A 27,244-nucleotide genomic window follows, 5' to 3' on the forward strand; every position below is an offset into this window, starting at 1 on the left:
GTAACAGCCTACGCCTGTGCTACCTGCACTGCGCCAACTACAAAATTGTTTGGACTGCTTGATGGAATAGGCACCGGGGCAGCCAATGAAAACTCGGACGGACACCAAAGAATCCTTCCTCTGCTGACAGCGTCGTCTCACACCACAATAATTACAATTAGCTGTTAATTAGCTTAGTGGCCCCAACTTAATTTCTAGGGGCTCGTGGCCGCACCATGCAGTATTCATCGACGGATACTGGCGTAAAGTCCAACCACAGCAGGACTTGTTTCCAATGCCGTCTCATGTCCCAAGCCTCAGCTTGCTGGCTGCCCAGTCCCATGTTTGCTGTGGACCACCCAGGGCATTTCCGTGCGCTGATCCTGCTGCACGTTCGTGTGGCCAATTCAGAAAGGGGTGGAGATTTTGCCTGTTTTTGTGTGTTTTTTTACAGAAATACTTTGATACATTGAATGGTTTCTTCGGTGTTTGTTGCCGTCCCAAAATCCTCATCTAGAAGTTCTAAAACAAATCTTTTCCAACCTGATGACTTGTTTGCTCCGTTAGTGAGCTTTTTACACATTGAAGCCAAACCGTTTATTTCCACATAAAGAATGTTCACATTTCTGTCTGGCATTAAATAAATCATAAATATTATATGTAACTGTATGTCGTGAAAATGCTGACCCCTGCTGGTCACTGGTGCGCATGATGGTTCCATTAACAATATTAAGTAGGAATTTGCTGTACTTTGGCACCGTCCTGTGGACATACTCTGTAATTGCATGTCAGGTTACATGGTGTGAAGTTAGGATTTGTTATCCTTTGGCATCATCATGTGGACTGAGCGTGAGTGAAGTACACGTCAGATATGATATTACACCATATACTGCATGATAACCTATGAATACATTGATATTTATTGGGTTCTGATTTACCCCGTGACGTCATTATTTCCATAATCTGTATGCTGCATGAACACTCACTATTTATTTCATTTACCAGCAGCTTCTCTAGGTGCAAAGATCATCCATCCCCACCAGAGGGCAGCAAGGCCCAAATATATCTTATATAACTGTATGTCGTGAAAATGCTGACCCCTGCTGGTCACTTGTGCGCATGACAGTTCCATTTACAATATTAAGTTGAAATTTGTTATAGTTTGGCGCCGTCCCGTGGACATACTATGTAATTACATGTCAGCTTTAATGGTGTGACTGTGATTTATCATTTGGCGTCATCGTGTGAAGTAAGTGTGAGTGAAGGACAGTGAGTGGTACCCTTAAGAAGATGCTGAGTGCATGTTACAAAATCAACATGACAACAGGAGGGAGGAGTTTTGTGTGAGTGACATCACAATGTTGCAGGTGCGTGTGTGTAAAATATTCTTCATATTTTACGTTGTTTCCTAGCGGATCGCAATGTTTTGGTGAATCTAATTCTTTTTAGACCGTTTTTTCCTCATTCATTTTCCATCGAACCTGGATCTACCCCAACAGGGAGCAGCTGGACACCGGCAAGAACAGCTGCTAAATATCACACTATTTCCATTATCTGAATTTTGAGGGATTTCATCCCGTTTTGGGATATATAGGACGATGGCTTATGAGTCGGTAGCTGATAACCTGAAACCACGGCAACGCCGAGCGTGGTATTTAGCAGAGAATTTAGTGTGTGTGAAGATTGCCAATATTTCCATCTAGTAATAATATCCGGATAATCTGGAAATGTTGTGTCTTTATTAATTGCCGTTACTAGTAACATTAGAACGGACTAGTACAGGCCGTTTTTGGCTTCATTATTGCTGAGTAAGCGTTTGGTGAGTACACGTGGTGATGTCATTTTGAGGACATGTTTCTGCGCTGTGATGTAATGCTTGGAGCCATAAGCCAGCGATTTCTAGCTGATACTCGATGAATAATAGCCGGATTATGGGATCTTTTCATGTTGAGAAGGTAAATGCACGTTTTCACAATAAAATCTCTCTCCATTACCTTCCGCCGTGAGATAATTTATCGGCTGGATTTTGGGGTGATTTGAAAGAAAGGAGATGTGGCACGCCAAAAACCATTCCATTCCCTCTCACTGTCTTCATCCCTCCCTAACTAGATGCACAAGAGAGCGTTGGAGCGGCCGCAGCGAGGAGGAGCAGGAGAGACGACGCAGAGTGACGGCGACAGAGAGCTGCAGAGCTGCCACAGCCTGGTGAATCCCGCGTGGTCTCTAAAACGTGGCTCGTATCTGAATGGCACTCTCCCCGCTGCTGTGATGGCTCTTCCTAAAACGCTCTTTGGGAACTCTGCTCTCTCCTGGTTCTCCTACCCTCTCTCTGATCTCCCCTTCAGACGGGGGCCCCAACGCTCAGTTCTAGGGCCCCTTCCCCCCTTACATGGCCTACCTGGTCAGACTCCTCTCATCCTTTGGCTTTCAGTCCCACCTGTAAGCTGATGAGGCTCTCACCCCTCGCTCTGTGCCTGCGGTCGGTGATCTTTACGTCATCAGTATTTACTCATACACTCGTGCACCCCAAATATTTGTACTCTTGTGTAATATCCCCTCACCTCCTTCTAGATTGTCAGCTCTTGTGCACAGGGCCCTCCTCACCGTTTGTTTATGGCTTATGAGCAGTTTACCCCATTGTACCAAATCCGAGGCTGACCTTTTCCGCACTGTATGTCTCTCCTGTGTTTGAGTCTCTACTCGAGTGCGCTCGCCTCAGCACTTGGAGGCGCATAACTACCTCTTTGGTGACTTGTAAGCGTTGCTGCTTTTCCATAAAAATAGTTTAGTATATGTTATCTCGTAAATACATTAAACGTACGCACAGCTGCTATAACACTTACTAGAGAGTCACCCAGGATCAAACCAGCAGCGCTTCGCATGGCAAGTCACGCGACTACCCATTAGGCCAATAGAGAGCTGACTGCTTTCTCTCCCCATAGATATATAATGCCTGCCACTGCGTATATGTGAGTCAGGAACAGGCATTAAATAACCATGGTGAAGAACTCTTTCTGTCTATCTCGTGGTTTAGAGGTTAGGTGCCTAACCTACGAACCGAATGGTTGCTGGTTCGGTCCCCGTGTCGGTTTGTAGCACTATAGGGGCTATGCGTGTTGTAGGTTTTAGAACTGCAGATTTGAGGATATCTATCATGGACGAGCTCATTCAGGTCGCTGCTCTTGTGGCTCGGTGCTAGGCGCTTTGCCTACCATATAGTTGCTCCCTGGTTCTAATCTCCATGAGTCCTGGTAGGTAGATAGGCAGGTAGAGTAGGTGCGGGTCGGGGTGAATGGGACTTAGAACCAGGAAGCGGAGCACCTAGCTTTTTTTCCCCCGAATGTAAATATAATTAATGTAAAAATATAATGTTTCAGTGTTTATTTATTTTAGGTAGCAGGTAAGGTGTTTCTAGTGGGAATCGAACCTGTAATCCGCAGCACCACATCTACCCACTACGCCACCAGGCAGCTTGACTGTGTGGTTTCCCGCGTACATATTATGCCTGACCCGCGAAAACTTTAACTATACAGATAGCCTTTATAACGGCATCCAGCACTCAGCAGGAAATAGAGCCAACAACCTGCTGGATGTTAATTAACACAATTACCCTCTACGCCACCAGATAGCTAGACTGTGTGGTGCTGCTCAGGGGCGTAACTAGAAACCTCACGGCCCCGGTGCGAGAATCTGTGTTTTCAGTATTTGGCATCGTGTGATCTCCTTGAGCCGGACTTTGGAGACAGAACTCTTATGGCTCCTGATCGCTTGCGTTGCGCGAGTAAAAAATCCCTGGATAAACTGAGCTGATGAGCTCCTTCTCTGGCAGACTCGACCTGTTTGCTCTCTGAAAGACCCTAACCTTACATCCTTACATGGTGAAACTGTGCAAATACTAAAGATTACTCACCACAGAACCTGCACCTTGCCTACAGAATTTGATTTTCATCTAAAGAATGAAGATACGATGCTGCTGTCGGCTTCTTTTTCAAAGCACAAAATAATTGAAATTCTTAAACAAGTTTTAGGAAATTTTTATATCATTTTGGGCCAAAATTTAAAACAATTCCAAACTCCCCATAATGTTTTAAATATCCAAAACCTTCATGAAATATTTCCTCCTGACCCCAAACAGCATCCTGGTAAACCCAAGCGGTACTGAAGGCCAGCTTTGGAAGCTACTTGGGGGACCGGTTTGGCTGAAACCTCGAAGAATGTAGGCTGCGGACATCGTTTCCGAAGCCCAAATAACACCTCTGATAAAGAACTGATTTGGCTGAAATTCCACCCGAAAAGATGATAACATCCCAGTTAAAAGGAAGGGTATGGGAGGCCTGCTTTAGAAGACACTTTCATCTTGAAAAAATACTTGGAAAATTCTAGACCGCAGGCTTTACGATTTGACCCAAAAAACACTTTAGCATTCAGAGATTTGCAAATCCTCGTAAGGCTAGATTTCCACTTGTTTTTTTTTTGCTAAAAACACCCATAAAAACGCCAATAGCGCCACCTGGTGTTTTTTTTGTGAAAAACGGCTGCAGCCAGATGTTAGCTGTTCTTCAATAGGAAATCGCAAAATGCCATTTCCACTTGGCGTTTTTCTGTTTGGCGTTTTTTCAGTCCTCTTTGGCGTTTTTCTGCTTTTTTGGGCTCTGTGGCAGTTTTTCAAAATCGCAGCATGTTGACACTCTGGCGTTTTTTGCAAGAAATCTTGGCGTTTTTCTCCAATAGAAGTCTATGGGAGAGAAAAAACGCCATGAAAAAGCCATGTGGGTTTATTGCCTTGGCGTTTTTTATGGCGTTTTTTCCACAGTTACAATGCAGAGGATGGACCCAGTATCTGTGTGTCCTACGAGAAATAGGCTGAAAACAAACAGTTTCACACAAAACAAAGTCCTGGACTGGTTCATATTGAATTTTACACCATTTGGAACAAACATGCCATTACAAACAAACATACCCGACGCATCAACTGGATCCTGCGTGCCAAAAGCAAGAGCAAACAATTTGCACCATCATTTGGGGCCAATCTTCCCAGAGGAGCAGACATTCGAAATAAAGCATGCCTTACAAACCACAGAAAAGAGACAAAAGGGTCTACCAAGTAAATGACATCAGGAGAGGGCAGATACTTGCCATTTATCCTAATCCCTTTTAGCTGGGTGAAACTTCTAACTTGTAAAGGCTGGAAAAACGGCCTAAGGTCAAAAAAAGCAATTTCCACAGAAAGGCTAAAACGCCAGAAAAAACTGCAGAAAAAACGCCAAAACGCAGGTAAATGCAGTGGCAGTTTTCTTGGCAGTTTTCCTGGCGTTTTTCACCAAGAAAAAAACGCCGGACAAAAACCCAAGTGGAAACCTAGCCTAAGAGTAGCATCTGCTGGCTGAAGGAGTTTTCTTACACAGAGTGCGAGATCGCCTGGGGCTTGGCTTCTTTTAACCCAGTTGCCCCATGGTGACGTTACAGTTTCAGAAGAAAAATATACATTTTATTTGTAAATGTTTTTTGTATTATTACATGTACAAGTATTTAAGGTTGAAATTATTAACCCTGCATTACATCTCATCTGCATTCGCTGCAAATGCTGTTCTGATTCCTTTACACAACGCAAAAAGATCATAACAAGTAAGTAAAAGAGCTATGGATGAAGGTGAACCCATCACACGGCTAACTCAATACCCCAGAAATCCACTAACCCATTAATCCACTAACCAATTACCCCATTAATCCATTACCCTATCACACAGCTAACCCACTACCTCAGTAATCCACTAACCCATTATCCCAGTAATCCACTAACCAATTACCCCATTACACCACTAACCCACTACCCCATTACACCGCTAACCCACTACCCCATTAATCCACTAACCCATTACCCCATCACACGGCTAACCCACTACCCCAGTAATCCACTAACCAATTACCCCATCACACGGCTAACCCACTACCCCAGTAATCCACTAACCAATTACCCCATTAATCCATTACCCTATCACACGGCTAACCCACTACCCCAGTAATCCACTAACCAATTACCCCATTACACCGCTAACCCACTACCCTATTACACCGCTAACCCACTACCCCATTAATCCACTAACCCATTAATCCACTAACCAATTACCCCATCACACGGCTAACCCACTACCCCAGTAATCCACTAACCAATTACCCCATTAATCCATTACCCTATCACACGGCTAACCCACTACCTCTGTTATCCACTAACCCATTACCCCAGTAATCCACTAACCAATTACCCCATTACACCGCTAACCCACTACCCCATTACACCGCTAACCCACTACCCCATTAATCCACTAACCAATTACCCCATTAATCCATTACCCTATCACACGGCTAACCCACTACCCCAGTAATCCACTAACCAATTACCCCATTAATCCATTACCCTATCACACGGCTAACCCACTACCTCTGTAATCCACTAACCCATTACCCCAGTAATCCACTAACCAATTACCCCATTACACCGCTAACCCACTACCCCATTACACCGCTAACCCACTACCCCATTAATCCACTAACCCATGAATCCACTAACCAATTACCCCATCACACGGCTAACCCACTACCCCAGTAATCCACTAACCAATTACCCCATCACACGGCTAACCCACTACCCCAGTAATCCACTAACCAATTACCCCATTAATCCATTACCCTATCACACGGCTAACCCACTACCTCAGTAATCCACTAACCCATTACCCCAGTAATCCACTAACCAATTACCCCATTACACCACTAACCCACTACCCCATTACACCGCTAACCCACTACCCCATTACACCGCTAACCCACTACCCCATTAATCCACTAACCCATTAATCCACTAACCAATTACCCCATCACACGGCTAACCCACTACCCCAGTAATCCACTAACCAATTACCCCATTAATCCATTACCCTATCACACGGCTAACCCACTACCTCTGTAATCCACTAAACCATTACCCCAGTAATCCACTAACCAATTACCCCATTACACCACTAACCCACTACCCCATTACACCGCTAACCCACTACCCCATTAATCCACTAACCCATTACCCCAGTAATCCACTAACCAATTACCCCATTACACCGCTAACCCACTACCCCATTACCCCATCACACGGCTAACCCACTACCCCAGTAATCCACTAACCAATTACCCCATTAATCCACTACCCCATCACACGGCTAACCCACTACCTCAGTAATCCACTACCCCATTACCCCAGAAATCCACTACCCCATTAATCCACTACCCCATTAATCCACTAACCAATTACCCCATCACCCCATTAATCCACTAGCCCCATTTATCCAGTAAACCATTAGCCCAGTGTAAATCCCATTGAGAAGGCTGCACAGAGGACTCAGCTGGGGGAAGAAAGCACTAAACAAAGAGCCCACCGGAGGCTTAGACTGCACCCCGAAAAGCATTAATTGCAGCCAGATTAATTCTGCCGAATTCTGGCAAATTCTTCACATCATGGCAACCCATGGGACAATAACCACCCCACTTGCCCTAGTTGCCCTGTAGTTTTGGGAGCAAAACCATATTTTCCCACCATCAGGAACCAACTGGGACTTCATAGATCATGAAAGATCCGGGCACGTTCCAGGCAAACTCTCACAATGGATGTAAGCTCTTCGCGCCAGGGACATCCTCTCGTCTATACCGCCCCATAATCTAAATGACCATCGACACCGCCGGCCTGAGCTGTAACAAACCACGTCACATACCGGAGAATGGCGTCTGGAGTCACTTGCGAGGTTATAAGCAGGTCGAGCCTCCGGTCTGAGCTACTCAACCCTGCAATACACGGGGCGCGGGGGGGGGGGGGGTGTCTGGGCGCTAAGGGGACCGGGACGGGGGGGGAGCGATACGGGGACCGGGACGCTGACCCGACAAACCCAAAGACCTGTCTGCAGACTGGGGGAATCCAAGCCGGCTCCGGCTCGTCCACATCTGCCCACCCTGCGCAATCATTCATTTAAGGGGGTAACGGAGAGGGTCGTGTTGCTGGAAAACACCCAGAAAGCGGGATAAAGCGGCTCTGAGAATTGGGCGCGGAACCGGTAAATCTCGCGGAATTCATCTGCGACAGAGAAAAAAGCGAGGAAGCCTTCGTCGTAATGGAGTAAGACGCCGACTCGGTGAATGTTGGCAGCGGCGAGGTCAGTCTGTCTATCAGCGTGCCAGGCCTGCAACTTCCCATTAAACCACTCAATGCACCAGGACTCCTTGTTCCGCCCCAGACGGCTTTCTACTCCGGTCCGGGCTATGTTCCTGTAGGCGACGCCAATTCCACTGAAGTTGCCGCCATGGACGCCGACCTCCCAGTAATGGATGCCGTGCGAGAGGCCGCGGGTGCACAGAACCTGGGAACAATGAGTGAAGCGCTCTGATGTCATGGCGTAGTCCTGCGGTTTGTCGCTGACCGTTACCGTGGTGAATCTGTCGGACAGGAGAACTCTCTTGTGCGCGGTGTTGATATCCAGGACCAGTCTTTCAGCATCTAAGAAAACAGAAACCGAATTGGAGAATCTGCCACAGATCAGCCCCATCTAGGCTGTAAAGACTCAAACCTCAAGCAGTCCTGGATTCGCCTCGCCCTCTACCACTTATGCTGGGAGGCTGTTCCACTCATCTACCACCAATCGCGCTAAAGTAAACCTCCTTCCATTCCACCTCAGCCTCTGATCCTCTAGTGCCTCAATCTCTCTCTTCTTTCCCCCAAGCCGGACATATCGAGACCTCTCAGCCTTTTCTCATCATTTTTATCGCTTCCTCTGAAATCTCTCGGCAATGTCGATATCCTCCTGCAGATGGGTCCTCCAGAACTGTACCCACTACTCAAGGTGAGGGCTGACCTTCCTGTTCCTGCTGTCAATGCACCTCACTATACACCCAACACCCACTTTGTTTTTCCACCCCTCTGCTGCATTAATTTCCTTTACTTCTCTCTCGTGCCACTCATACTATCTCCATAGCCATTTGGCCGATGTCATTAGCCCTGCAGGCTTTTGGGACATGCGCAGCTGCTGTATCGGGACTGCATGAGGAAACCCGGGGATATTTTCCGTGCAGGTGGTAAACGCCACTTACATTTCAGAAGCTCTTCTCTAGACCGGTTTGCAGCCGCCGCGGTGGGTGCCGACGGATGCTTTTTGGGCATCGCTATGGAAAAGGCAACCGTGTTACTGAAGAGCTGACATTCTATCAGTGAAGAACAAAGACATTCCCACGAAGAACATTTCAATCCTAATCATGATTGTCATACTCTCCCCGGGGCCCTTTCCACAGACGCCGAGGGCCCCTAATCCGCCAACACACCACCAAAGGTAACAATGAATCTGCTCATACACAGCCACCATATCACTAAATGCACGCTCCACGACAGCAATTTAACCATATGGGGAGGAATAAGGAACAGGAAGTTAGGACGGCAGCTCCCAGGAAAACACAAGAGTGGAGTTTCTTGTTTTAAGCTGTAAACTGTGTGATTTTGGTGCATTTAATGCGAGGAAACATTCACTCCAAAGCTCTTTTCTGGGGAATTTCAGGACCCGGCAGAGCGTGTGCCGGCAGAGCGTGTGCCGGCAGAGCGTGTGCCGGCAGAGCATGTGCCGAGGGCTATCGGTCCCGTGTAATCATGGAACTTACTTTTGGGGGGCTGTTTCTTTTTTTCTCTTGGGGTCTTCTTTGGCATTTGAGGATTCCTTTCAGACGATTCATCTGTAAAAAAAAAGTGCGTTGTGAGAAGCCGCAGAAAGTGCTGGCGCCACCGAGGCGGATCCAGGGGCAAGAGAGGCACCAGCTGCTGCAGGGGGCTCTTGCTTGGGGGTAACACCTCTGAACTTGCCCCAAGATACCTGGTTACGGAGCTGCTGTGTGGGCGACCAGGAGCCGCATCTTCTATTAAGTTTTAAAATGGTTTGTTTGTGGCCTTTTTGGGGCTTTAATGTGATATCCATGGTGCAGGGCAGAGTGGGAGAGGGGGGCAGCTTACCCCGTCGGTGTTCTTTTTCCGGAGATTCCTGCGGCACGGGGTGCGGACACTTCAGCTCCGATGGATCATCTGCAGGGGGATCAGCATCATAATTACTAGAACACGGACCTCGTTCCTCCACTGCGCCCCGCTGACCCCATTACCCCTCCATCTTGGCTCTCGTGGCCGGGGGCGCTGCCGCCTTAGACGGGGGATTTCATTGCCCCAGGTACTTGAAGGCCAGTGGCGGATAAATGAAGAATGGCCGCTCACCACTCCCTTGTGCATGGATGTGAGAATCCAGCCGGTGGCCAGATGTGCCGCACAAGTGGCATTAAAGGTAAGTGCGCGGCGGCACCAGGCATTTGCGGGTTTATCAGATGCCAGCAAACCTGCGCGGTGCCCCCTTACCCATCATCTGCATTGTAGGAAGGAGTGGAGATGTTCATTCCCATTGAAGAGCACCTCGATATGATATCATAGCTCTGCCAACGGCAACAGCGCGCGGGTGCCAGGTGCTTAGCGGCCCTCTGGTGGTGCTGCCCTAGGCATAAATACCCCACTGCCCCTGGCACCATCTCCCCCTCCCGTGTCAGAGCTCACCCGGCTGCTGGAGGTTATGGCTGATTGAGTTCTTAAGCGATGCTGCCCTCCTGTAGATCTGGTGCAGAAGTTTCTCGTTGAACTCGATCTTGGGCTTGTAGGGCTCTTTTGACGGCACGTCCTGCATTTCCGCCGAGCGCTGCGTTCCAGAAACAGAGAAACCGCATTAAAAACGTGTCCAACGGGGGAGGGACGGCGTCTACCGGTCAACAGCGGGTTACAGCATCAGAGCGTCAGCCTCTGGACCCGCTGGGGAATGGAGGATAGGAGCCTCCTTGCCTAAACAACATGGTCGGGTCAGGGTGCGAATTACCCCCCGCTCTGGGGTGACAGGAGATCTCTCTATTACCCGTCGAGCGCTTTCCTCACCTTCAGGAACTGGAGCTCGTCCTCCTCCTGCAGCAGAGACTCCACTCTGACCTTTAACGCCTGGAACTCGCGCTGCTTCTTGCCCAGGACTTGGTGGGTGAAGCTGAACTTTCTGACGACCTTCTTCTCCTCCTCCTCGATGCTGCGCATGGCTTTCGCTTTTTCTCCCTCGATTAGAGCCTGAATTTCATTAAACTCTCCGAGCACCAGATCCTTCTTCTTCTGTGTAATATCCTAAGCAACGCACATCACACAAGAACAACATCACAATGAGGGTCCCTGCCACGTGCCATAAAGGACCCCCCAATGTGCCCATAAAGGACCCCAGCACGTGACAATCAATGACCCCGCAATGTGCCAAAAGTTGTTGTAAGAGATCGAGTTCTGAACCTCAATACATCTCTAACCGGCCATCATCCATTCATAACGTCCACAACAGGGGTTCAGTTGGAACTTTCTTTCCACTCATTGCAAAAATATTATATTGCATAATTATATATATATATATATATATATATGATATGTGTATGTGTGTCCGTGTATATATTTATATATGTATATACAGTATATGTGTGTGAGATTGTATTTATATATTATATATGATATACCGCTATGTGTGTGTAATTATATATATTGTGTATGTGTGTGTGTATATATGCATATATTTATATTATAGTGTATATACACATATATATTATGTGTGTGTGTATATATATTATATACGTGTATAATACACACTTTTTTGTTATTAAACTTACCATGACTTTTCTCTGTTCAGTTATGACATCATCAGCTTTATTCGATGAGCTCTTTATTTTCTGCGTTAGCGACTGCAGCAGATTCCGGACCTCGAGCTGAAATCACATAAAGAGCAGAAATTGCGATTTTAGGGGAGGCAGCTCGATAGCGCGCCGCGTCAGTCAGTCATTCCGCCGCGTCAGTCAGTCATTCTGCCGCGTCAGTCAGTCATTCTGCCGCGTCAGTCAGTCATTCCGCCGCGTCAGTCAGTCATTCCGCCGCGTGATGCTAAGCTGGGTCTATAAACCAAGGTCTGTAGGTGTAGATAAAGGGCAGTAAACACGTCAGGGGGCAGCATTCCGCGTCAGGGGCAGCCAAGTGGCACATATAAAAAGCAGCCCAAAGATCTTTCGGCCGATAGGCTCGGTGCTCACCACCCAAAAAGCCTCTGCAGGGAGCAGGACATTTAACCCGTAGGGGGGGCTCCCTGGGCCGAGGGGTTAAAGCCCCCTTAGGTGGGAAATTGGTGCGGAGCGTCCAAGGGGCGCAGCGGCTCACCTCTCTCCGCCGCTTTCCCTCCCGCAGGCTCAGGGTCTGGCACTGCCTATGGCCGGGGAGGCAGCTGCAGCACAGGCACCGGCCGTGCCCCCAACAGTAATAGTCCAGGAGTTTGCCGTGATCGGAGCACTTCCTGCGGGTCAGATCCTTCACAGGCTCCGTGAGCTCGTGGTCCCTGAATGCCGGACTCTCGTGGTGGGGCTGCAGGTGCTCGGGGCAAAAGGAGGCCATGCAGGTCAGGCAGGTCCGGGCAGCGGCTGCCTTCATGCAGTGATCGCACAGCACGCATCCGGCAGGCAGCGGGTCCCCCCCGAGCAGATCCCGGGAAGGCAGCGGGTCCCCCCCGAGCAGATCCCGGGAGGGCAGCGGGTCCCCCCCGAGCAGATCCCGGGCAGGCAGCGGGTCCAGGGCAGGCAGCAGGTCCCCCCCGAGCAAATCCCCCCCGAGCAGGTCCTCCTGCTGTCCGGGGAAAGGGTTGCCTTTGGTCTCCATGATCCGATCCACCAGGCTGCTCAGCAGGATGTTCTTCCTGAGCTCGGGCTTCTCGGGGAAAGGGTATCTGCACTGGGGGCAGGTGAAGCCCCTGTTATTTGCCCCCTTCCACGTCAGCTCCAGGCACTCGCTGCAGAAGTTGTGCCCGCAGGGGGTGCTCACCGGGCTCTGGAAGGGGCCCAAGCAGATGGAACAACTGAGGTCCTCGGCCATGTCCCCCAGACACGCGGCCATGTTCCCCGGACACCCAACCGAAACGTCGCCGGACACCCAGGCGAAACTTCTCCGGACACTCAGCCGACAGTCCCCCCGGACACTCAGCCCCAAGCCCCGGTCGCCTCACTTTCGTTTCTCCGATCTGATGACGCGGGGGGGCGGGGGCGGACTTTTGACATCTTTCGTTTGCCTGACAGCCTTTGCATACCTCCCAAGTGTCACTGTTTAGCCAGGCCAGTCCCTCTTTCCCTCCATTATGTCCCCTTTTTTTAGGACCTCGAAATGTTTGCTGCTCTGAATGTCCACAATACATACCAACCGTCCCTGTTTAGTTTATTCATTCCTTTTCCCAAATACTTGGTTCCCTTCAACTGATACTCTCATGATCCAGCCATGATCACATGTAATACGTCAAGGGACTCGAGACGGACGGAGATGGAGAGAAACGATCAGCAATTAACCGAGAGATTCCCCCAGGGAGAGAGCGTCGTCGGGAAATACTGGACTAATAATCAGAGACGTCACCGCGTGTCACCATGAAGAACCCGCAGCGCAGGAGTCCAGCAGATCGAGTATTAATCCGGCCCTGCAGGCCCCCGACTGTGGGGGGCTTCCACATCGTTTCCGGGAACCCGCCCACCATCATCTTAATCCCTCTGTAGTAACAGAACATGCGCAGATAAGCGTTCCTCAGACGTTCTACGGAGGATCGTCTTCAATACAGAAGCCTCAAACCTTAATCGTTGGTCTCGTCTTGCCTATCCAGTCAATGTTTACATTCCCTCACTGTATTAGCCTCTACCACTTCTGCTGGAAGGCTGTTCCACTTATCCACCACCCTCTCAGTAAAGTAAACCCTCCTTTCATTAAACGTGAAAATTGTCTTTATTAAAAAATTGAAACAAATGGAATCGGCGACATCCACTCAGTAAAAGTCAGTTTGCAGGAAATGGAGCAACAACATCACCGTTCCTAAAAGCTCCATCATTCGTCACGATGGTTCAGCAATAAAAGCCCAGAGAAAAGCAAATATTTAATTTGGTGACGGCCGTGGAGGACTCGGCGGATTCGGCTCCACGCCTTCTTCCACGATAAGCCTGGGCTCAATCAGAGCACTCCACCTCTGCGTTATCTGCAAGCAAAGATGCCATGAGAAAGAAATCCCCATCAACGCCCCACGACCCGCCAGGCGGAGGCCATGATTCATGTCAGTATGCCCTAGAGCGCGACACGCACCTTCGTGCCCCGAGGCAGCACATACCCTACAACATGTGACACTCCCTACAGCGCGCGAGGCATTTCCCCCGCCCCCCATAGCGCGCGAGGCATTTCCCCGCCCCCCATAGCGCGCGAGGCATTTCTTCGCCCCCAATAGCGCGCGAGGCATTTCTTCGCCCCCAATAGCGCGCGAGGCATTTCCCCCCCCATAGCGCGCGAGGCATTTCCCCCCCCCATAGCGCGCGAGGCATTCCCCCCCCCATAGCGCGCGAGGCATCCCCGCCCCCATAGCGCGCGAGGCATTTCCCCGCCCCCATAGCGCGCGAGGCATCCCCGCCCCCATAGCGCGCGAGGCATTTCCCCGCCCCCATAGCGCGCGAGGCATTTCCCCGCCCCCATAGCGCGCGAGGCATTTCCCCGCCCCCATAGCGCGCGAGGCATTTCCCCGCCCCCATAGCGCGCGAGGCATTTCCCCGCCCCCATAGCGCGCGAGGCATTTCCCCGCCCCCATAGCGCGCGAGGCATTTCCCCGCCCCCATAGCGCGCGAGGCATTTCCCCGCCCCCATAGCGCGCGAGGCATTTCCCCGCCCCCATAGCGCGCGAGGCATTTCCCCGCCCCCATAGCGCGCGAGGCATTTCCCCGCCCCCATAGCGCGCGAGGCATTTCCCCGCCCCCATAGCGCGCGAGGCATCCCCCCCCATAGCGCGCGAGGCATCCCCCCCCCATAGCGCGCGAGGCATCCCCCCCCATAGCGCGCGAGGCATCCCCCCCATAGCGCGCGAGGCATCCCCCCCCCATAGCGCGCGAGGCATCCCCCCCCCATAGCGCGCGAGGCATCCCCCCCCCATAGCGCGCGAGGCATCCCCCCCCCATAGCGCGCGAGGCATCCCCCCCCATAGCGCGCGAGGCATCCCCCCCCCCATAGCGCGCGAGGCATCCCCCCCCCCCATAGCGCACGAGGCATCCCCCCCCCCATAGCGCACGAGGCATACCTTAGTGTCCAGAGGCACCGCATACTCTACGATGTTCGTGCCATCCTCAGCTTCATACACGAGATCAAACTTCCCTGGCTCCTTTTCTTCTGAAAAGACAAAACAGGAAGCTTGGAGCTGCCCCCTGACGCGCGTATCGAGGGGCAAACGTATGAATCAAATTCCACAATAGCGGGGGCTTCGGATGGGAGAGGTGGGTGTGCAGGGCACGTTACCAGTTATTGCAACATCTGATATCTAAAGCAGACGTGTCATTGCCCTCGCTACGTGCGCCCACGCGATGAAAGCAGACATGCCACGTGACCCCGGCAGCAGGCCGGCAGCAGCATCGCCCAACACTCCTCACTTACTGGTCGGATGCGAAAGAATTTCCAATTTCAGCTGTTCTGTTAAAGGATCATAACTCAGGACCCTTCCTTCCTACAGAGAACAGAAACATTTCTCTAGGAGCTGCATATACAAGGGGGGCCTCCATACAGAGAGAGGGGAGAGGGAGAGAGAGGGGAGAGAGAGAGAGAGAGGGGGAGAGAGGTGAGAGAGAGGCCTCAATACAGAGGGCACATTAACAGATTTGTTAATAGCGTCTATGCACAAACACTACATTTTCACCAGAAGGAGGGATCTTTGTCTTAAAAGGACGAAGGGTTAAAAAGAAATACCTTGTAATCAGAGACTTCTGGGCTGTAATTCTCAGATAATTCAAGCAGCTGTAAAAAAAAAAAAAAAAAAGATTTCACCAAATAAGGTTTTTAAATAAGTAATTAGTAACAGAGACAAAATCTAAACCACTTATAGAAACTATTCTGCTCGTGTACAGAATTTTTAGTTCACATAGGGAGAGTGGTGGATGCATGGAGAAGTCTCTCAGCAGAAGCCGTAGAAAGCAATCATGTGAGGGAATTTAAACATGCACGAGACATACACGAGGCTCTCCAATAGACAGGCACTGAGCAACACATCTGGAAATAATGAGCAGATTCTGTGCATTTAATAACCGGAGTTTATGATAACTGAATGAATAAACGGGTTAGTCGAATGAATGAATGCGTCACGTGACATTGTTACAAGCACTTACTTTAAACGCGATGACTCTTCCAGGTTGCGGGGGAGCAGCTAGCAAAGGGAGCGAGCCGTAGTCCCGTGTCTTAACGGGCAGGGCATTCTGAAGAACAGAGAGACAGCTCAGGAAAACTGCCACGATTTAACCCTTAAAACATTATATGCATATGTATTCTAGGTACAGGCTAGCCCACCATAGAGAAGGAACGCCACCGGCAAGCTACACCTTATACCTCGTCACTATCATTTCTGCAGCTCAGAGTGGACTTCCACAAGCGGGAGCCACAGAGTCACACAATACACGTTCCGTGGGGGGTCTCTCTGATGTATGAAGCGACGTGGGCCTCGCCTATAGTTAGAGCTGGAGAGGCTGTAGATAGAGTGTTACGACTTACGTGTAAATGCACATTCCCAGACCACCTCTGCACAAGGCACGCTCCCCCCCTAAGTGTCCCACGCGGGCTCCGGTACTCGTCCAGAAGCCGTTACACGTGAGACAATCACCTGGATGACGGTGGAGTGGTTTGACACAGACTCGTTCAGCTGTTGTTGCTTCTGGCCGTCTGCGTTGTAGCTGTAATAGTAGTTATTACCATCGCCTCTCCCTCTTCCATAGTTTCTGGAGCCTCCTCTCAGCCTGAAAAAGTGTCCCCTCTGAGCCCTCCATGAAAAGTCACCTCTTCCTCTGGGAAGCCCCCGGCCCAGCGCTTGGGGATTAGCCAGCGGCCCCTCATGTACCTTTTCCGATAGCAGACCTTTGTTTGGGGGATCAGCCCCTGGAAGTGCTTTTTTTATAACCAAAGTGTCCGAGTCCGAAGAATCTCTGCTCGAGGAGCAAAGTGTTCGCTGCGAAGGTAAAGCAGGACCTTTCAAGGATGATTTTCTCCTGCAGTCTGTGTCAGGACCAGTCGAGGACACAGCGTTCACCTTTCCAGAAGCTGCTGCGTTAGCCACGCGAGGGGACACAGAAACACCAGTGGAAGGAGTGTCCCGTCCGGTGGCTGCTCTGTGACCCTTCTGGGACTCGTGGCTGCTCTCTGATGAAGCATCAGACCCTTCGCTGGAGGTTGTCCCCTCGGTCCTTTTATCTTCTGGTGCTTTCCGTGTCTGTCTCTGGGTATCGTCTGCGCCTGTCTTTTCCTTCAGGTCTCTCTTCTGTCTTTTTTTGGGTCTCTTTGTAGAGCTGTTAGAATTAGTGCAGCCGTTTGAAGCTTTTTTTTTCTTACTCCTTTTCTCCGAGCCTGGATCCGTTAATGATTCCAGATCTTCCCAAAACGATGAACGTCGCCTCGGTTTCTTTGCTTTCCTTGTCACAGAGCCGCCACTTTCACCTTCTTCCTTGTCAGAATTCTCACAACTTCTTTTTTTGGACTTTTTTCTCTGACAAACAATCCTGGTAGTTGATCCGGTATCCTCTTCCCAGGGACTGGCATCCCATTTAACTCTAAATAAAGCAGAAAGACCCCAGTTAGAATCATCTGCACACGGGTCCTTTACCATGACATTTAACAACACCCAACCCCAGGGTATGCCCCCCGACCCCAGGGTACATCACCCCGACACCCAGGCATCATGCCACCACGACCCCAGGGTACATCACCCGGACCCCCAGGCATCATGCCACCTCAACCCCAGGGTACATCACCCCAACCACAGGGCATGCCACCCCGGCCCCCTGGCGTAATACTACCCCAAACCCCGGAGTTTGCGTGACCCCGAATGCCTGCAGGCCCCTCACTTGATGCAGTCGTTGTCCCGCACCACCAGGGCGCTCTCCCCGGGGGGCAGCAGACATTCCTCCACGTATAGGCTGAGACCACCCCGCTGGCCGTAAAAGAACCGGTCTCGTATGACACTGGCGAGATCGGCAACCACGCGGTACCGGTTTCGATCCAGTAGGAACCAGAACATGCAGCTCTGGGGGATAGCGGGCGGCGGAAAATCAAACAGCAAACGGACCCGCACAGCACTGGGCGCCGCCATCTTGCCCCTGACGTCAGACAGCCACCTGACCCAGGTAGCCCTTATCACGTGCCCTTGTTACCATAGAGACGACCAGCTGCCCCCAGCCGCTTTTACTTAATCCGCTAGTGTGGCACGGTTCCCGGGAATGCTCGGTCCCACGTCACTGAGCTCCCGGTACTGAGCCGGGTTCAACCTTTCGGGGGAGAGAGTAAAGGCTTCTTTAGTCACGTGACCGCTCCGTGCAGCTGGTTGGCTGGTGCTCAGGCGCAACCTAGTCATATGACCGCCCGAGGAACGGAGGTTTCTGTGGCGTTAGAGATGCAGCTGCTGGCGAGTCTGGTACTCTGGGTTTTGCTCTCTGCAGGCCGAGGTGGGTCCGGGGGCCACGATGCCTTTACCGCTGCCGATAACCGGGGTGTTTCGGTATTTGCTGTTCATTCCCTTGGCTCTGTGTTCTAGGAATGGTGGTTAAGGCGCCACAGCAGGACTGGGGTTACGTCCCTGTGAGGAGCGGCGCCTACATGTTCTGGTGGCTGTACCTGGCAGACCACCCTACGAGCAACTACACGCAGCTCCCCCTGGTCCTGTGGCTTCAGGTATCAACGGGGGCGGGGGGCACACTGATTACCTTGCTCTTCTGGGGCCACAGTCCCCACAAAGGATATGTAGTCCCTGCTGCAACAAGCTCCAAAAGGTTACCCCACCAAGCCTTCTGGGGGGTGGGCAGCTGTGGCACTGCCAGCTTCTGCAAGTTCCTGCCCCAGATGGCTGCTGTTATAAAAGCCTTTATGGGCCAGTCTGACTGCGGTGTGTGCCGGGTTCACCTCTCACCGAGAATGGGCTGAGTGCCCAGTGGGCTCCATAGGGACGCCCAGGGGTGTAACTAGAAGCCATGGAAACTTCAACAGCTAGCCTGTGCTGTCATTGCCCCACACAATTACACATCATGCTCATCCGCACACATACATTGGCGCGCACGCACATTGGCGCATACGTCGGCAGCCTTTAGCCGAAAGGTTGAGGTGTGGCAGTGTGATTGTCTTTATACCTGGTAGAGCCCCTCACTGCCACAGACAGAGTCTCTGTGATTGTGAATCCATGGTTCCAGGACACGCGTTCTGCCCTGTGGCGTGGGCCCGAATAAAGTCATGAATAATCAGGGAACTAGTTTTCCATCCCACATGTTGAGCCTTGCATGGAATTGTTTTCTTAAACCGGTTGTTTGCCCGGTGGGCCGGGCCGGATTGACTTAGGCGCTGATGGAGCTGCAGCTCCAGGCCCCTACCTTAAAATAGGCCCAGTCAGGACCGAACTGACTGGGCCTATGCGGCCTCTATGCGGCACCTGCCCCTTAAGCACGCCGCAACTGCGACCGGGTCTGCCACTCTAAGGGGTCGGGAAGCCCCCACCAGGGCCGGCCTTACGGGTGTGCGGCCGCACAGGGTTTAAATTAAAACATCGGGGGTTTTTTTTTTTACTTTATTTAACATCCTCCATGTTAAATAAAGTTTTTGTTAACTTTATTTAACATGGAGGATGTTAAATAAAGTTAACCCCCCCCCCCCCCCGATGTTTTAATGTAAGCCCTGTGGGGGCTTCCCGGCCCCTTAGAGTGGCGGACCCGGTCGCAGTTGCGGCGGGCTTAAGGGGCAGGTGCCCCTTATGCCCTGCGGCCGTAGAGGCCGCATAGGCCCAGTCAGTTCGGTCCTGCCGCGGGCCCGGCCGCAGTTGCTGCTTGCTCCGGCAACAAGGTAAGTAGAGTGAGGGAGGGGGGTGCAGTGAGAAGGGGCAGAGGGGGGTTAGATAGTGAGAGGGGGTACATAGTGAAAAGGGGGGAACATAGTGAGAAGGGGCAGATAAGATGGGGAGAGGTGGTAGTGTGAATGCGTATGAGAATGAATAAATGTGTGGATGAATTGTGTGAATGCGTATGAGAATTAATGAATTCATGTGTGGATGAATTGCTTGAATGATTTGTGAGACTGCATTAATGCAATGTGTTAATGATTTGTGTGAATGAGTAAATGCAAAGATGGTACATGAAGGGTGGGCTTTAACAATAAATAAATATGGGCTGCTCGGGCCTATTTTTTGTCCCAGTCCGGGCCTGCCCACCACACACACACACAACACACGGAACACCGCCTGCAAGTTTTGTTTTTTTATTATGTGTCCCATGGGACCCACATCCCGATGCAGTTGTCTACCACATACTGTAGAATCTGTAGACTGATCAGCACCATTCAGCCCGTCTAGTCTGCACGTTTCCTCCTGTAAAGACTTAAACCTTAATCAGTCGTTGGTCTCATCTTAGATTCAGGAGCCATATGCCTATTCTATGCATGATTAAATTCCCTTGCTGTATTAGCCTCTACTGCTTCTGCCGGGAGGCCTTTAAGCCTGTGAACCTGTAGCATGGAAACTCTGTGTGTATCCTGGAAACGTGGCAGCTGTGGTCATCCTAATTCCCTTCAGGACTGCACGGCTACAGCACTCTGGGGCCATGAAGAAGCCGCGCTTTGTGGATATCCCAGCATCTGCATGGGGCATCGCAATAAATATGTTTGTAGGTGGGGATGCGCATAATTTCCAGCCTGTCTGTGGACCATTTCAGATGCCTTTGCTGGCATTTACTTGGAGTGCAGTGGATGGTATTCCGGCTGGCACCACGGTGGCAGTAACTCATGCGCGCCGCCGTTCCTAGCTGCACATCGTCTCGTGTTTTAATGTTTTGCCCTGAATTCCAAAGGGCGGCCCTGGGGCTTCTGGATGTGGATATGGAAACTTTGAAGAAATCGGTCCTCTCGACACTTCCCTGAATCCGAGGAACACAAGCTGGGTAGGCGTTATTCCGTTCGAATGTCTATTTTCACAGTCCTCTTATTGCAGCAGCGCTACGGACTCTGCTGGTGCTATATGAATAAATGTAATGGTGGAGTCATGTTACATTCATACATTGTGTTATACAAGTGTTTGGTGCTGGGCGTCTATATGTAGCGTGGGTATGATGCGTAGTTAATCCACCTGCCGCTGCCCTCACCTGTTCCCCATGTATCTGTTCCACAGGTAAAAGAGGCCAGTCTGCTGTTTGTGGACAATCCTGTGGGGACCGGCTTCAGCTACGTTACGGATGGTGGCGCCTACGCGAAGGACGTGGCCATGGTGGCTTCTGATATGATGGTTCTTTTAAAGCAGTTTTTAAACTCTAAACCTGAATTCCAGGTGATTCTTCCTAAAAGTCCTGATTTCGAGAGTGTTGGGGACGGCAGAGAGCGAGCTGCGCGGAGAAAAGGTGTTGGTTCTTGGGACCAAACGTCTAACTCTTACTTCCTTTCTTGTCCTAGTATACTCCGTTTTACATCTTCTCAGAGTCTTACGGGGGAAAGATGGCAGCTGTGATTTCTTTGGCGTTGTACAAGGTCTGGAATTTCCTGCCACTAAAATACTTGAAGGGAGCTTTACTTTAATAGTAAAACATCAGCCGGATGGGGATGGTTTGACCCTTAGTGTCACAATAACATGTCCTGCCTTCAGTCTTTAAAGGGTTTATTTACTTTCTGCGTTCAGGGGCCAGACAAGCGACCGCACATGTTTGAGGAGTTTGTGGTCTCCTAGAGGTACAGTGCAGGAACCGTGTCCTCCGAGCCGATACCGTGGTTGTGTGCAGTGGGTGGGCTGTGTGACCGAAGCTTTCCCCCCACCATCCATGAGCTTTTATTTCAGCGCCGGGTCATTCTTGCTTTCATCCCAACGCTGTGGTGTTTTTTATATATATGTTTTAGGACATCCAGGCTGGAAGCATTAAGTGTAACTTCGGAGGTGTAGCGCTTGGTGACTCCTGGATTTCCCCTATAGGTGAGATCATAGCGTTTAACCCATTTCTGTCCAGACACACAAGAGGCATGAAACATACCTTGAGCTGAAAGCTGAACGTGAAGCCAAAGCGCAAGCTCTGGGTCCCTGTAGCGGCTGGATTGACGTGACCCGTGTTTTCTGTTTGCAGATTCCGTGTTGAGCTGGGGACCTTACCTTTACAGTATTGTGAGTGCGCTTGGCCCTTCTGTGCCACTGAAATCTGGTGGTCTTCCTTGGCAGTGTTAATGAATGAACCAATTTATTTAAAGGAAGGACCTGTCGGACTACTTCCCGGGGGAAAAAACGGCCAAATATCAGACTTCATGTTATTGTGGAAGAGAACATTTTCAATCTTCTGCCCCAATAAACAAAGCGCAGTAATGGAGCCCTGCTTATTTAATGTTCCATGGCCCTCAAGCAATGTATTTGGACAGCCCTGTAGAAGGATGTTGATTAACTGGTTTATGGGATCATGGTCTCTTAAACCTAAACCCAAGTGTGCAGAGCTTTGTTCATTTGCATTTGGTGACTGATGATGAATGAAATGACCTTTTAAATCTGCAAAGATGCGAGCAGCCATTTATTCTTAAATAATAAATGACTGCCACTAATATTACTAAAAAACAGCCGTTTATTATTTACTAATTCTATGGTGGTACTATTGTATAAATAAAGTCTCTGCTGTTATATTTTAGTCCCTGCTTGATGAACAAGGACTGAAGAGGGTCCAGGAGTCTGCGAATGACGTGCAGAATGCCATCAATAAAGGTCAATATGAGCTCGCCACCGATCTATGGAGTAAAGCAGAGAATGTGATTGAAGAGGTAGGATTTCAGAAGACATCGCGCAGACTCCATGTCCAGCCGAGTGATACTGCGCCATCGCAGCCGCCCCACAAGATGCTTGGGTTTCCTCTGCCATACATTCAAGATTATTTTCTTTGTTTTAGAATACAGACAATGTCAACTTTTACAACATTTTAACCAAAGATTCAATGATGGCTAAAAAACAGTTTATGGAAAATGAAAGATTTCCAAATCATTTACTTGGTAAGTTGAGGGGTCATGTCAGACGGCCTTCTGGGACATGTTGTTCCTAGACCCGTATATACATGTGGACAGGGAATACATGAAGGAATCTGTCTAAGGTGGGGGCCCTGTGACCGCTGGTGCGGTCGCCTGTGTGATGGTGGGGGCCCTCTGGCGGCTGGTCGGTGCGGTCTCCTGTGTGACGGTGGGGCCCTCTGGCGGCTGGTCGGTGCGGTCTCCTGTGTGACGGTGGGGCCCTCTGACTGCTTGTCTTTCTCACTATTCCCATTCCAGGACAGCTCTTCCAGCGTCACCTGCTGCCTTTCAGGAAAGATCGCTTGTACGATCTGATGAATGGCCCCATCAGAAAGAAGCTGCAAATCATTCCTGATGACGTTACCTGGGGAGGTGAGGGACGTTTACATTTTGCTATAAACCCAATATAAGCCAATTGAAAAACTTGATTACTGCATGCCTGGCCCTGCCAGTGCAATAATGCACATCCAATAGCTAAAGTGCCCATTGCCCATGTACTGTAGCAGTCTTGGCTCGAGCCCTTTAGTGGCCATAATCCTTTCTTTAGCCAGTCTGACGGTTTGGGGATTTTCTTTCACACCAGGTCAGTCTGGGGAAGTTTTTTCCAGCATGGCAGGCGATTTTATGAAGCCTGTAGTTGACATCGTTGACGAACTCCTGTATGCAAATGTGAATGTCACCGTATATAACGGCCAGCTCGACCTTATCGTGGACACTGTGGGTAAGTATTAAATACTCTAGTGAATGTTTACATGTAAATAAGTGAAAAGTGCAGCCAAGAGAAATAACACTGGAGTCACTGGGATCTCGTATATACAAACCTCAACTATGTTCTGGAGATAGGGGATACCCCCTGAATCTCCGTATGGGGGTTTATGATATAGGGGGGGTTACCTCCATGGCTCTGTAGGCATATGGGTATATTGCATTTGTTCTTTGTATGAGATTATTATGGTTTGTATGATATTTCAGTCATGTAGGTGAACTTAAATCCTTTTTTTATGGCTTTTTAGGTCAGGAGCGCTGGGTTGAAAAATTAAAATGGCCCGAGCTAAAGTACTTTAAGGACCTTAAATGGACACCACTCCATATGTGTGCCGAATGCACTGACACTATGGCTTTTTACAAGTCATATGAAAACTTCAACTTCTATTGGATCCTGAGGGCCGGGCACATGGTAAGATGGCTGTGCCCAGTGTGGGGATAGAGGGTCCTTGATAAGGGTGGGCAGCTATGATAAGGGGGGTACCTGATGGCTCGCTCTACAGCTCCCATATAAACTGATATAAAAGTCCCATGATGCGTGCAGACAGTGATGAGTTATAGTTAAACGCCTGCTTGGTCCTCTCTGCAGCTCCATATGTGTGGCGTGAGGACCCATGTCGCAGGGCCCTGGGGACCCTAGAATTGGGTAGCATGCTAAAACACACACAACTACACCCCCTAAGCCCCCCCCCCCCCCCCCCGGTACTCTTGCTAACCTTTCTTCTTTGTACAGGTTCCCTCAGACCAGGGAGTTATGGCCCTGAAAATGCTCAAAATGATTATTGGTAAATGAAGAGAAAGCGGCGACCCTGCGGAGCGGGGAGGACCTGGGCGCTACGGAGGCCGAGCGTGTGAGGGACATGTGCTGTTACTGGACTTACATGTAACCTTTCCTATTAACAAGTGTGAAGGTGCATTTCCAATATGCACTGGCTATAGCGTCACCAGTTCTGCTTCGCGTTTGCTGATTTATTGGAAATTTTGATACTAAATAAAGAACTTGCTTGTATCTCGTGCACAGACTAACTCCCAGGAACAGGGTGATCTGCGCATCGTTGGCTGAAACAAATCTCACAAAGGGAAAAACTTGTTGGCATATCCGATAGCGGGGCATTAGATTGCCTGTGTGGCTTGATTTTTTTTTTTTTTAATTTTTTATAGACCGTGCCTGATTTTGCTCTGCTTACCTGATCTGTGCCTAGCCTGCTCCCTACATATCTAATAGCCCATCTTGTTTATAACTATTAGAGGAACTTCGAGCGAAGGAAGGGCCACACACCCTTTTCCATCCCACGTGTCGGTAATGTTGCTCAATCTGTAATCTAGTACAGACAAAGTATACGCTTGGGGGAAAAAGCAGACCTCTTCAGCCAGATCTTCTTTGTGTCACCAATCTCTCATGCCCCTCTTTTCTAGGAGGTCAGAATGTTTGCTGGGTATGAGGATATCACAGGGTTCCACAGCCATAAAAGCCCCCACAATGTGTATAGAAACAGCTTTATAAATTAAATGGGGCAAATAAAACCCATTGATCTTTCAAATGCCCCACTCGATTACACCAATAGCCCGCTTATAGCCACACCCCCAGACTGACGCGACAGGGTGAGCATAGACGAGTAAACTCATTGGAACGCATGCATTGTGCGACTTACAGTGACCGGCGGCCTCGTAACTCCAAACTTCAAAAATAAAACCAGAACGTTCAAATGATCGAGGGAACTAAGCGGGGATGTGCGCTCTGTAACGAGCCTCTAGCCATGTCCTGCTTGGGGGAATCCAGGGCCCCGATCATGCTTTACTTCGGTTACTGTGAATGGCGGGTCTATTAAAACCGTGATAATGGTATCCTGGGGTTAAACCCTGCACATCGGCACCCGTGTGTCTATAGGGAATGGGCTATTCCCCGGCCACTACGACACATCCTTACAATTTAAATCATGGAAGCTTGTTTACCACAACAAGAATGGCGGTGGGGCAGCAAGCGATCTGCCATCTTCTGCCTGATTACAGGATCTGGTTAGTAAATGGACAGGGGCAGAAATTATCTGAAGGAATATATGATGGGCAACCAGCACAGTGGGGGAAAGTGCCGGTAGGGGTGCTGCTTGGGGGCCGCAAAGACCCATCCTGCCCCAAAACTCTGCACAGTATGTAGCTGCATGTGATGCTAGACATTGTTTGCTTGTCTGGCACAAATTCCAATGGTTGGACTCCCTCAAACCAAACACAGACCCTACATTAGCCCCTCTATACCTCCATTCCCACATGGTCCCAATATCACAGTTCTCTTTCCTTTGTTCCTCCATCTTTGCTCCCCTCTGCAGCTTCTCCATGTGTCCCTTACCTGCCTCAGATCTTCATCCTATGGTTTCTCTATTCCTTTCCCTATATTTCCCACCAGTGTTTCGTTCCAGGTATCCCTCCTTCCATCCATGGCCTGCCATCCACTTCCTCATAGCCAGCATCCCACCCTTACACACTGCACTGAATTCAGCAGCCCCCCCCTACACATTGCACTGAATTTGGCAGCCCCCCAGCTACACATTGCACTGAATTCGGCAGCCCCCCCCCCTTACACATTGCACTGAATTCGGCAGCCCCCCCCCTTACACATTGCACTGAATTCAGCAGCCAGCCCTAAATAACACTTATATAGATAAAGCGCCCTGTACGTTACAGTATATTCAGTGGCCCCTAGACACAGCCCCCTCATATAATACAGCCCCCTCATATAATACAGCCCCCTTATACAGTGCACTAAATTCAGCAGCCCCCTTATACAGCGCACTAAATTCAGCAGCGCCCTTATATGTTACACTGAATACAGCAGCCCCCTTACACGGAATACAGCAGCCCCCGTGTACGTTACACCGAATACAGCAGCCCCCTTACACGTTATACCGAATACAGCAGCCCCTTATACGTTATACCGAATACAGCAGCCCCCTTATACGTTCCACCGAATACAGCAGCCCCCTTATACGTTATACCGAATAAAGCAGCCCCCTTACACGTTACACCAAATACAGCAGCCCCCTTATACGTTATACCGAATACAGCAGCCCCCTCATACGTTATACCGAATACAGCAGCCCCCTTACACTGAATACAGCAGCCCCCTTATACGTTACACCAAATACAGCAGCCCCCTTATACGTTACACCAAATACAGCAGCCCCCTTATACGTTCCACCGAATACAGCAGCCCCCTTATACGTTCCACCGAATACAGCAGCCCCCTTATACGTTCCACCGAATACAGCAGCCCCCTTATACGTTACACCGAATACAGCAGCCCCTTATACGTTACACCGAATACAGCAGCCCCCTTATACGTTACACCGAATACAGCAGCCCACT

At 50.0% G+C, this 27,244-nt stretch overlaps 2 protein-coding genes across 2 annotated transcripts; both read right to left on the reverse strand.

The window, feature by feature from the left end:
* Positions 1 to 7,982: 7,982 nt before the first annotated feature.
* LOC149271148 (E3 ubiquitin/ISG15 ligase TRIM25-like) lies at positions 7,983 to 12,982 on the reverse strand. Its single transcript, XM_089507575.1, has 7 exons — positions 12,257 to 12,982; positions 11,719 to 11,814; positions 10,961 to 11,194; positions 10,592 to 10,730; positions 10,010 to 10,078; positions 9,106 to 9,216; positions 7,983 to 8,515 (listed from the first exon to the last, which is right to left on the reverse strand). Exons 1-7 carry the CDS (start codon positions 12,980 to 12,982, stop codon positions 7,983 to 7,985), a joined length of 1,908 nt encoding a protein of 635 aa, XP_089363701.1.
* Positions 12,983 to 13,997: 1,015 nt separating this feature from the next.
* Positions 13,998 to 18,218, reverse strand: LOC149271149 (coilin-like). Its single transcript, XM_089507576.1, has 7 exons — positions 17,974 to 18,218; positions 16,707 to 17,418; positions 16,252 to 16,338; positions 15,836 to 15,883; positions 15,527 to 15,596; positions 15,177 to 15,262; positions 13,998 to 14,096 (listed from the first exon to the last, which is right to left on the reverse strand). Exons 1-7 carry the CDS (start codon positions 18,216 to 18,218, stop codon positions 13,998 to 14,000), a joined length of 1,347 nt encoding a protein of 448 aa, XP_089363702.1.
* Between the last annotated feature and the right edge of the window lie 9,026 nt (positions 18,219 to 27,244).

The sequence above is a fragment of the Sceloporus occidentalis genome, unplaced genomic scaffold, assembly GCF_023333645.1.
Source record: "Sceloporus occidentalis isolate IW3139 unplaced genomic scaffold, rSceOcc1.0.p SCAF_545, whole genome shotgun sequence".
NCBI classification, from domain to species: domain Eukaryota; kingdom Metazoa; phylum Chordata; class Lepidosauria; order Squamata; family Phrynosomatidae; genus Sceloporus; species Sceloporus occidentalis.

Coding starts and splice junctions, on each gene's coding strand:
- LOC149271149 (XM_089507576.1), bottom strand. CDS start 18,218: ATGGCGGCGCCCAGTGCTGTGCGGGTCCGTTTGCTGTTTGATTTTCCG. Junction 15,597..15,835: donor CAGAAGTCTCTGATTACAAG/GTATTTCTTTTT, acceptor TGTTCTCTGTAG/GAAGGAAGGGTCCTGAGTTA. Junction 14,097..15,176: donor CGGTGCCTCTGGACACTAAG/GTATGCCTCGTG, acceptor CTTTGCTTGCAG/ATAACGCAGAGGTGGAGTGC.
- LOC149271148 (XM_089507575.1), bottom strand. CDS start 12,982: ATGGCCGCGTGTCTGGGGGACATGGCCGAGGACCTCAGTTGTTCCATC. Junction 10,731..10,960: donor ACGAGCTCCAGTTCCTGAAG/GTGAGGAAAGCG, acceptor TCTGGAACGCAG/CGCTCGGCGGAAATGCAGGA. Junction 8,516..9,105: donor TAGAGAAGAGCTTCTGAAAT/GTAAGTGGCGTT, acceptor CTGTTTTCTTAG/ATGCTGAAAGACTGGTCCTG.